Raw genomic sequence first — 12,253 nt, forward strand, 5'->3', positions numbered from 1 at the left:
TTGTAATTACAGGTACTAAAAGGTATTGCTGTAATGCTATAGAAGAGGAGAGAAACAACAATCATCTGAAATATTTTCCACAAGTATGCCATTTTCAGCAGGATAGGATAGATATGTGTAACACAACCATGTGAACACTTTAACTTCCGTAACTGTGATTGGATTTCAATGATACATTGCTGATACATTAAGTCCCTTAATACCGCGGTCCAGTTCGACGATGGGTGTCGTGGGTGCAAGGGGGAGCTAAACCCTCACCATATAGACGTGGCAATGATCAAAGAGCTAGAGAGATGGAACTAACGCCACTCTCAAGCTTTTGCACAACTGAACACAAACGAAAGGGGACCTAATTGCTGAACCATGCGTAATTTTTTAGATCTAGCATGAAGCATATCAAAACATCTAAATTCTTCCGGGTTATGAGCATCGTCACGCGTCTGTTTTCTTCACGATTTTACCATGTCTTTACTTTTTTTCTCCATGCAATATCAGTCATTATTATTTATTTAGTTTTTTTTTTTTTTTTTTTTTTTTTTTTTTTTTTTTTTGCAATAGTTTATTCACATACAGAATTACTTTGTGGCCTAAGTAGCAATGTTAACACATTGCCCTCCTGAGATATTATGCCCCCAAAAATGGCATGAAAATCAGAAAGTTTAATTTTTGGACCTTCAGAAATCTATGGTACTAGTAATAGTAGTAGATGTGAATATTTCTTCAGACTCTTTACATGCAATAGTATTCAGCACAAAACTTATGAACTCCCCACTTTATGGCATTCCAAACTACAGTCCCTTTAAAAGTGTAATTTTCTGTACTTTTTCTAGTGAATTCAAGTACTGTTTTGCAACTCTGTATATTTATTTAGAAGCAAAAATGTATATTCTCCGTGTACCTTATTCTCTCCTCTAAACATTCGTTTTTATTTGGTGTTCATCTGATTCGTATGTCCTCAGAAACTGTAATTTTCGTAAACGTTTGCAAATGCAAAAATTGGCACTTCACCGACAACAAAGATGGCCGCCATTTAGGAACACTTGAATGTACAACAACGTGAATGATGCTATTGACCTTCTCATACAGAAGGTTCATTACACTCCAATTTCTATAATTTTTAGAGATGGTCGAGCTACCATTTTGGCGGTCTTTGGACCACTTCAGATGGATTGGCCCATTTATTAACATAGACTCCATATTGACTTACTAGCACTGGGATTATTGGGTTTAGAGTTTTAGAAAACGATGACAAATAAAAATATTTGAATGCAATGTGACTTTTTGTTTTAAAAATAAAGGTCTTCAGCGTTGCTGATTCAGCAGTTTTCTCCTTTACGACAGGAAAAATAATCACTTTCGGAAGTTGCACAGTTTTACTCGTGCGATGTCATATTGTCCTTGTTTTCATGTTTAAATATTAATTTGAGCATCAAATAACGAACAGTTAGAGCAAATATTTTTCAGAATGCTGGATACTCTTGCTAATTTTATTTTTGGCAAAGTTTAGGAGCGTTTTTAAGAGGTCAGAATTTGTAGCACAAATCACATGATAATTCTATACTTGGCAGCTCGTCTTCTTATGATGCAAGGCTAACGTTTGGATGAGTAAAATGTTAGGAGCATATGAAACAACGAATTACAGTTTATTCATTTAGCCTGTTTATATAGAAAATATTTTACGTTGATGTTCTAATATGCATAATGATTCTTCAGCATCCGTTAATTTAAATGTTCTCATATTTTTATTCTTATCAGAAAGTATCTAAGCTATTATGAGAAATGTTCATCATTTGACAATAACCTTTAAAAGTTTGTTTTTATTAGTTGATAATATTGAACAACGAAATATTTCATTTAACACACTCTACATTAATAAACTATATCTCTTTCCAGGAGAGAACCCAGCAGCAATGCAGCATAGTGGACGAGGATTGTCCTGGCTTCGATCCCCGTCTGTATGGCTTCTCCTAGCATGTGTGTTGTTTTCTGTGTCAGTTTGTTGCTCCACAGACTTGTTGTTCTCAATCAAGTTATCGTATCATGGTGTAAGCAGGACTTCGGAACCATGGATGCTTTTGTAGTACAATAAGTAAGATAAAAAGCATTTACAGAAAATGTGTTATCAAAAGTGACATAGACATCATGTAACAAACAACATTCCAACAAATAAACCTTACATTTTGTGTTTGTGTAATTCATACAAAAGACGAACTTGCTGAAAGTCGTGAGAATGGTTATTAGTTAAATGGTTGAACGAAGTGAAACAGTATCGAATACATTAATGACGAAAGTGGACTTTGGAAAAATATCAAAACGAAAGAACGATAACAATACGCTCAGTGAATATTTAACTGTCATAGTTAAACAACTGTTTTTGCTATATTTTAGTGAGTATGTTCTCATGAAAAATAAATACGAAGATTCATATTCAAAATTGTGTATTCTTTGTTGCCTATTTTTCCTTTGTACACAAATTCACCATTTGCTTATTTTTCGGGCAGGTTTCTCAAAGTATGATCCGTAAGTTACTAATGCCACATGGTCTGTTGTTGGATTACAGAAAACAAAATATTCTAAACAGATATTTTCATTAGCTCTTAAAAAGTTCACAAGTGTAAGTTTCTTGGCATTAAACAAGACGTGTAAAAGAAAATGCAACATTCCTAAATAATACATAATTGATTAATTAGTTGATTTTTATGGTAGAAGGAGAGAAACTTCATTTGATTTGAAATTTGTGCAATAACTCACATAAAATTATTATACTACTGCGAACATGAAATAACTAAAATAGGAATGGCGAAATTAGAATTTAGGAGGAAGAAAATTCTATTTTGGTTATCTTTGAATAAAGAGTTTAGAAGAATACTCATAAAATATTTCGTGTGGAGTATTGTACTTTATAAGGAAGAAACAAGAGCATTACGCTGATGTAAAACGACTGTCAGCTTTCAAATTGAGGTTAAGGAGAAGAATGGAAAGAATTCGCTGGGCCGAGCGAAAAACGATTGAGAGGTTGTTTGAAATGTATGGAGAAAAAAATTGAAAATAATAGAAAAGAGGAAGATAAACTGGTTGAGACTGGCTGAGAAGGGATTGTGTAATGAAAAACATGCTACAGTATACTAACGGGAAAGAGAGAGACGAGGCGAAGAAGGCCATAGTTGATGAACGGTATCAAAACTGAAAAATCACACATAATATATCAAGAGATTAGCTGAAGGATGAAATATTTTTAAATTGCGACAAGTGTCCTGCCAATGACATCATAATATCTATGATGATCCTGATGATACTTTTAATCCAAGTACATTCCTAAAGTTTAATAAATACAGAAAAAATCTTCCAGAAATAAGGTAATCCGTAACGTTAAATGTATTAAACTCCAGTAATATGTATTTTATGTGATCGTTTCTTGCGGCATTTAACATATACAAATAATAGTGTTTCGTATGCAGTATATAAAAGTTTGAGAAATACTTACTTATACCAAAGATCATACTATCAGGATCAGTTTCACAATAATTAGAAGGATAACAAGATGAGATAATAATTATCAGAATGAAGAATAAAATGGATGAGTTGAGTTTGATTGAATTTAATTTTGTATTACACTCTACATTAAACACGCATTGATTTGTTCAAATAAAAATAATTTTTGGAAACTATATTTTCAAATAAAGAAGTAAAAATACAGTTACCATTATCAAAGAAACAGAAATCTTTTCGAACTACTTACATTATTATTATTATTATTATTATTATTATTATTATTATTATTATTATTATTATTATTATTATTATTATTATTATTAAGGTATGATACATACGAATGATACATACGAAGTCGACGATACAGTCATAGTGTTTTGAATGATCCAAAGTGGTACATTTTGTTCAAAGCGTTCACGCAAAAGTTCAAAAATAGCAGTGTGAGAAACCCAATAGTTCGTGAGCAGCGGTGAGTACATTTCTAAAATGATAGGAATGAACTGTCTAAAGGACTTGGCTGCATCTCTGAAATGACATATTTCCCTCTAAAACATTGGTTGCACAATTCCAACCATGAACAGGGGATGGCACATCACACTGTCTTTCGCAGTGGGTGAAGACTTGAATCATCTTGAAACATAGGAAACATATTTCTGTCTATTCTACTGGTTCAGAAACCTTTAGTCAAAAATTGTGATTTACCGGAACCCATATTACACACCACTCTTTCTTCTAGAGTTAAGCAGTGACTGCAGAAATTACCTGTTCCTTGTCTTCCTCCATTAGTGGCTGTTAAATATGGACTTTATAAGGAAGATAAGAAGAATTGTCTTCAAAATGTATTGCACAATGCTAAGTTCAATCCCTACGCCTAAAACGCCCGCATCCTGAGCTTCGTTGATGTTTTGTAATCATGTCACGTACTTTGGAAAAGTGTGATGTGGAAATCTTTTGTTTATGCATGTGATAATCCGAAACAAATCCTGCCGCCCTGAATTTGTTCTGTAGGCCTCTATCGATTAATATTGACTCCAAACTTCACTTGGAATGCACGTCACACTCATTGTGGATTATAGACAGCTAGAATATACTCGTCGATCAAAAATATGTGCTTGAAATGTGACATTAAATGTAACAAGCATACTGAAAACAAGAGTGCAAGTAACAAAATTCAACAATACCACAAACATATCCTACAAATTTCGTAACATAATTCCAACTATTGGAGAGATATTGACATTCAATCTTGATAAGTGGGTTTAGGGCCATCTAATATATATATACTGTATATGTGAGGAAGTTCAAATATTATGAGAGTATACAGACGAGTAGGTGGTTTTATTATTTTTATGCATGAGAATAACTAGTATAAACTATCGTTCTGTCGTTCGATAGCATCGAAGAGAACACAGACATCAGACGAGCAAGAAAGCAAGTGCTGGTGCATTGCCGACAAGTGCATCAAAGGCGATGATGACATTTTCACTACTTGAGTTGAGATTTTCAACAATTACTTCAGTTATTCTAGTTTTGTATTGCAAGCAGGTCCGTATTTACTCCGGAAGCATAGGGGCCCGGGATCAATGTAGAAAATTTCTAGGAGTAATATATTGAAAAATTGAGATTCAAATGTGACATAAGGAGAAAGAGAGCAGTCCACGATAGAGAAATTTAAGGAAGGCTTATACTGTAAGCAGTGTTTGTTCAACTTTTCTCCTTACGACGCAACGGAGTTGAGCCTATTATTTTTTGGGTGCCACCATAATACGAACGTTTGATTCCGTACACCTCGACACATTGCTGTTGGCTCAATGACAAGCGGATGAAGACTTATTATTTAGGTTTATGATGAATATGAACAAATAAGAGACAAAGGAACTCAAAATTTTCTTGATCCCAGGAGCTTAAAATGCAAAAGTACAGGTCTGTATTTAACGTGTGCTAGTGTTTTGCATATATGTTGTATTTGGTAAATTGTAACAAAATTAATATATTTCACATGACTTTATTAATGTAGCTTAATTAAATACTAATAGTAAGTAAACGAATAGGTACTTTTGCCAAACGAATGGTATATGATTCACTGGGTTTCAAAGCGTAACGTGTCGCCCGGACTTTTTGCTCGATTACTATTCCAGGGGTCAATGTGGAGTTTTCACATCATTTTAGGCACAACGTACAGTGCCCACCCATTAGATTTCTGTTTGATTAGTAAGTGTTGCCACTCAATAGCAGGGAATCATGGTAAAACAGGCAATTTCGGAGTAAAAATTTTAAACATCTCTGTGTTAGTCTTCTTCTTCGGCACAACTGAAAATCGTCTGAAAGCGCATTGTATCACATCTCGAATGAGGCATGATTTTAAACGTAACATCTTATTCAGATCTACTGAAGTTTGTAAATTTCAACTGAGAACCCTAATTTTGGAAACGAAAGAAACTAAGCCATTTAGGCTACTCATATACTTTTATTGTTTTGTTTGGACTGATGCCCTCTATGAAGTATTACAAAGCTGAACTTCTTTCTCGAATACCTCAACTACACCCACATACTTACCCACTCACAAGCAATATATATTCATTTCATTTCGTTTATTGATTTGTATTGTGTGATTCATGTAAAGTTACTATAATGAAACTTAACACCAATTGATACAAAATTCAAAATAAATATGTGCAACCTATACACCTAAGATTTTTAAAAAATCTACATTGTGAAGAATTTATGTATTGCGAATCTTTTTTTAAAAAATAAACTTCTTGTCATTTGATACTGAATAGAAGACATTATTAACTCTCCGGTAATTGTTAAAAATATCAATATTTCCATGTGATTAAGAATATAAATGTTATATGTATATAAGATGACGATGTCATGCTGTGGGGGATTTAAGGTATGATGATAAACGATGTTTTTCCTTTTCGAGCACACCTTAGAACATTTACAAACAGCATAAGTACACATTACATTTTATGCCAACACTAACAAATAATTTAATGATTCAATAGATGCTTCACGACCATGTATGGGTGAAATGTTTGAATTACATTTGAAGAAATTTTTAATAGTTGATGATATATAGATATATAGAGTAGCCCAGAACCCACCTATAGATTGGATATCAATACCTCATCACTACTAATTGGAATTGTATAAAATACATGTAGTGTGTATTTGTGACGTGATGACATTTTGTTAACGGTATTATAAGAAAATTAATCTCAGAGCCGTTACCTGCTTGTCTGTTTCTTACAAATCTTGAAGCAGCTATTAAATTAAAAATTCAATAAACCTGTGGAGAATTTTATTGCGCCAACATGTACTTCTGGACATAATGAAGCGATGGCAAATTAAGCTTTTTGTCAAGCTACTATTTCAGGCGGTTAAACGTTAGAAAAATGGAAATTGCAAACTCTGAATCGAATCTTTAATGAAAACGACACTTGACTCATTGAATGACACTGACACAATAGACAAAATATTTACCTGAGATCTACGATATTTTACTACGGAACTATATTAAGAACCTTAAGGGAAAAAACGATATTTCTACTTCAACGAAAACTGCAATTTTTATTGTTGTATGTGCGTGAGCTATTTTACTGCATTTTATTGTGTACGAGGCTATTCATCAGATTACATAAGAGTTACAGCATGTAGCTTGAGTCACCCACAAACTACTCAACGATTAATGCAAGTTAAATTTTACTCAAAAGGATACGGAGTTAAAACTAGCATTCATTAAATTCAAGTTCTATGGCAGTTACAGTCTCTTCTAAATACAATTGTTACAAGGGAAGATCCTACAAGTTGTCGCCCAAATCTGATAGAACATCACGAGAAATGAAACGAGCAATGGACCAAAAAGATAGATCTAAGGGGCTTCAACATTTGAATATCAATATATTGCAATGCTCCTCACATCATGACAAGAACACATGTTGAAACAACACGTGCTATTGTTTGAAAACAGCATAACAGACTAGAATCCGACACGAAAAACTACGAGGAACGCCGAAAGAAGACGGACCTCACGCAAGGACTCACTTTAGAAGAGGACAGATAAAATGCGGACCACCGAGGGACCCAGCATCAGTCGACCAACTGATCACTTAACCTTTACCTTCCTATGTCGCTGTGGATTAGGAGCACCTCTTCCTTGCCCTATGGTGCACGGGCCTAGGGATCCCATCCAAATCTAACCTACAACCCTGTCAAAGTGTTCTGGGAACTGCCATGAGTCTAAGGGGCACCCGGCAAAACATTTAATATTCCTTCACTTGGTCATTGAGGAAGAGACATTGAATTAGAGACATTTGTATTTATTATATTTTGTAATAAAGCTTGGTGAAGGGCAAAAGTCACCCGATCCATCATTTGACTCTACCTATAAAGACATTGCGTGGTGTAGGCACAAGAGTTTTGTACGGGGCGCTCTTTTTCTCAACTTTTTATCTAGGCACTAACGAGATTAGTATCAATATTCAACTAAATTTGACGTAATCCCCCTCCGTCCCTCCCTCTATTCTTACCTTTCCTGAGTGCGATTTATGCCGGAAACTAGGTCAGGCAAACGAACATACAGATCAAGAGTAAATAACACAAATATGACAGAGGGTACATCTAATATATCCTTTAACATGCCATATTTAACGAAGTATGCGGGACACATTCACGAGGACCCGGACAGGTTTTTCATTCTACTCGACCGTATGGCAACCATGTAGTCGTGGTCACCGGCTAAGAAGAAGGAAATTCTACCGATATATTTACAAGACACTTCACTAAATCTCGTGTTACAGCTTAAAAAACAAACTCAATTTGGTACGATGACCTATGATGATTTAAAATCTAAATTGGTAGCATTAAGTAGACCAAAGGTCCCATCGTATAAAGCAGAACAGGAGTTGTTCGAGGTTCTACAGGGATGGATGAGTCCATAGAACCATAATGTTTACGTAAACTCCGAGCAATCAGAAAGTTACTACCGGAAGAGAGTGAAGAACAAAAAATCTATCATTTATCCTTGGAACTACAGAGAGATTTCCGTAATAAAATAGTATTGGAAAGGTTTGGGACAGTAAATGCCCTACAGACTAAATTAAACACTTTGGAAACCTCCAATGGCTTTTTGAGGAAAAGAGAGCATGCAGAGCTATCAAAAACTGCACATGTTATACGGCCAGAATCATATACCTAACCCGCATAATATATCCTATGGCTTACGAACCGAACCAAAGACAATCTGTACAACAGTTATATCACCATACCTATAATGTACAAATGCAACCTGCTGCACAAGAGGAAAAGAGGAAACGGAAGAAGTCTAAAGTACTAAAAACACACTTTAATAAAGAGCTCTTTGACGTTAACCCCGACCTGGACAGAAAGCTAAAACAAGCAGCTTATGACTTATTGTTTAAATATAGAGACGTTTTTACGTATGTCCCTGATGACACCGGATATTTTAGCGGATACGTTCATAAAATTAGGATTTCTAAATATGCCGTATTACACAACCGTTCCCCACCTATTCCATTACATATTAGAAATCAAGTAGAGAAACAGATTCAAGACCATATCAAGGCAAAATAATCAGACTTATTGACAATAATGAATTTTCTTCTCCTCTTCTTGTACTCAAGAAACCTAATACGAAGGATTTCGGATAGTTTTTAATCTACAAATATGTACCAGTTATACCAAGTACTTATCGGTGCCATTTCAATCAACATAGGACGTTGTAAACTCTGTAAATGGGAAAACTTCATAACAACTGTCAATCTCTCGAATTCTTACTTCCAAATCTTGTTGCATCCTAAGAGCCGTATAACTTTCGATCTCAATCATAATAGAAAATTATACGAATTTTTGAGGTGTACGATGGGCCATTGTACATCGAGTCAAAGCTTGTCCCTTGCTACTAGGATGATTTTGGAAGAACTACCAAACAGAATTACAAAGTTTGCCGACGTTCTTGTCACCAGTTCATATAATTTTCCCCAGCACCAACAGGATTTAGAATTATTATTTCAGAAGCTTAGGAAACACGATATTCGGGCATCACACAAGTAGATACATATTGGCTACCGGGAACTTAATATATTAGGACACCTTGTTAGTGGGGAATCCATTAAAATATCCCCAAAGATAGCTAAAAAGATACGAAACTTTAAGAGACTGACGACTAAGCGGATTTTCGAAAGCTTTATTGGCCTATGCTCATACCTTAGGGCGCACATCAAACACTTTACGATAAAAATTGAACCTTTCCAGCAATTAGTAAAATCTAAATCTAAATTTAAATGGATGGAAAAGCACGATGTTCTCTTTGAACAATTGAAAGAAGACATATTAAACGCTCCGTCACTCGCTCATTTTGACGACTCGCTAGAAAGCCGCGTCTACAGCGATAGCAGTCAAATGGAAATAACCGGAATTCTTGCTTGCTATGACCCAAAAACCGACACTGAGAAGGTTGTTGCTTATTGTTCTCGAAAATTAACGAAAAGTGAAGAGAAAGCTATTATATGGCAAAAAGGGTTGTACGATCTCATATACACATTGCGCAAATTTCGCTACTTTTTACTAAATAGAAAATTAAGTCTACATAGACGCAAAGTGTATAGCGACGATGAACACAGCCTGACAAATTCGGGAAGTACAGAAGATATAATCTATTCTTAGCTGATTATGATTTTGATATACAGTATTTGTCTGGATCCAAACATCCAGCAGATATAATTAGTAGGCTCGAACAAACCTAAGATATTAGGAAAGACGAGGAAAAAGAAGAAAATGCCTAACAAAAGGGTGAAGACTACCATGCTTTTAAATCAAATTGTCTTCAAGTTAATATTGTAGAAGCATGTGATAACGAGCTTTTACCAATCATGGCAAGAGAAGACCGTAAAGATGACAATTACAAAGATATTATTTCTGTTTTAGGGGGAAGGACCCGGACAAGTGAAAGAAAAACGATGTCCGTTGCCATAGAAACCGCTGTTTCCAGGGCAACAGGTCCTGTCACGGTTAGCCAATATTGATAGAAAACGTTAGAAAAAAAATAGTAGTAAACGAAGAAAAGAGCAATGTAGAGGAGTCGCTACAAATTAATTCTCTTTAACGAGGACGATTACGAAAGATCACTTACTGATTAAAATCCAGATTATTTTCCAATAGAGTAACTTCCAATAAACCTTTTGTTATTGTTAATTATTCCATATCGGACTCCCGAAGAAAACTCATCTAAACAACTTATTGACCGTGCCAATAGCGACTACTCTCAATCATGACTCCGTTTTCTTTCATTTAGAAATAGGAAAGAAAGAGAAGAAAGTAGAAGGGTAAAAGAAGGAGGTAGGTAAAGAAGAAAGAAAAGAAATAGGGTATTTTAATAAGAAACAGATTACTGGATAATTCCGGAAATATAGTAAAAGGTCGGGAAAGTCGTTGAAAGATGAATCATTCTAAATGTTATTAACAACTAATCAATTTTGGAATGCTTCGGAATAGACACATGTTCCCTCATACCACCCAGACCTAGCTCCAGGCACCACGATCGTGGGGTTGCCCAGACCTAGACCTGGAAATGAGAAAAGTGAAATCATTCTTTGTACTGTTATTCCAACCGGTGATTGATAACCATCCAGCATCTGAACTCTGTTCTCTAGGATCGACCACACATATGAATTAGCCAAGAGGAAAAAAAAAAACAAACTTATTAACTCAATATAAATTTATGTATCGTATCAATAAAAGGTTCGACTTCCTAGAAGAAAGATGTCGTATTTAGGCTTATCCTGCTATTTTTGCTTCACTCCTCGAGCCGATTTAAACCGTTAGTGACGGTCCTTCATGACCTAGGTTATTTAACTTAACACATATATTAAAACATGACACACATATTATAAATGTTAATACAACAAATGATATCACTAAAATTACTTATATTAAATCTATCATGCATTCACACGCTCACTCACTCAGGACAGTGTATATATGTTTAAAGGAAACCAACTAACTACAAAGATACAAATAATTTATTACATCCATAGTGAAAAGAAAAGACAAAACAAATAATTATAAAGAAAATCTTAAAAGCACAAGTTCTTGGTTATATATTAATAGAGTACATAGTATTATATTTTAGTAACTTTTTATATATTCAATCATTTTGACAAAATTATGATTTGCGACATACGCAAAGAAGACACTTATTTCACTTTAAAAAAAATTGGACAAAGAGGAAAGAAAAAAAAACTTTTTGGTGTATTAGAACTTATATGAGTCTCTACCTCACATTGGGTAATAAGATATTAATGATTTTGAGCGTTCAAATCACAAATCACGCACTACTCATAGTGTCCAAAACATTTCGCTCCATTTAACTTCGTTCGTGTTTATATATATATCTCTATATGTATATATATATCTATTGGTTTACAAAACCATTCGTCGTCTGTACTTGGTTTATAACTTTTAACGGTTTATATCTGCAATCGCACACTGCGACGCTTTATACCCATCCAGGGATTTCGAAAAATCACTATCGCTAGAGGACGTTTCTCCTCTTAGACGGTCCATTTCCAAACTTATTAATTGAATAGTTTTAAGTTATTTATGCAACACTGGGACACGTTATGAGGCCTTTCCTTAGGATCACTTTCGTATATATTTGTATATAATTCGGATTTTTAAAACGATCTCCCGCAGATGTACGGAGTATGAAGGTTTAAATTGAGGATTAAAAAAAACTGGT

The 12,253-nt window shown here is 34.6% G+C and overlaps 1 protein-coding gene across 1 annotated transcript in view; it reads left to right on the forward strand.

Moving 5' to 3' along the window:
- LOC145678375 (limbic system-associated membrane protein-like) overlaps nt 1–2,441 on the forward strand; it is a 558,076-nt gene extending 555,635 nt beyond the window's left edge. The window contains exon 6 of the mRNA XM_081748449.1: nt 1,894–2,441. Within this exon, the coding sequence (XP_081604575.1) occupies nt 1,894–2,081 (188 nt within the window). The 3' untranslated portion in view covers nt 2,082–2,441. The remainder of the gene's footprint in view (nt 1–1,893) is intronic.
- Nucleotides 2,442–12,253: the final 9,812 nt, after the last annotated feature.

Source organism: Thermobia domestica, chromosome 2 (genome assembly GCF_964235325.1).
Source record: "Thermobia domestica chromosome 2, izTheDome1.hap1.1, whole genome shotgun sequence".
NCBI classification, from domain to species: Eukaryota; Metazoa; Arthropoda; class Insecta; order Zygentoma; family Lepismatidae; genus Thermobia; species Thermobia domestica.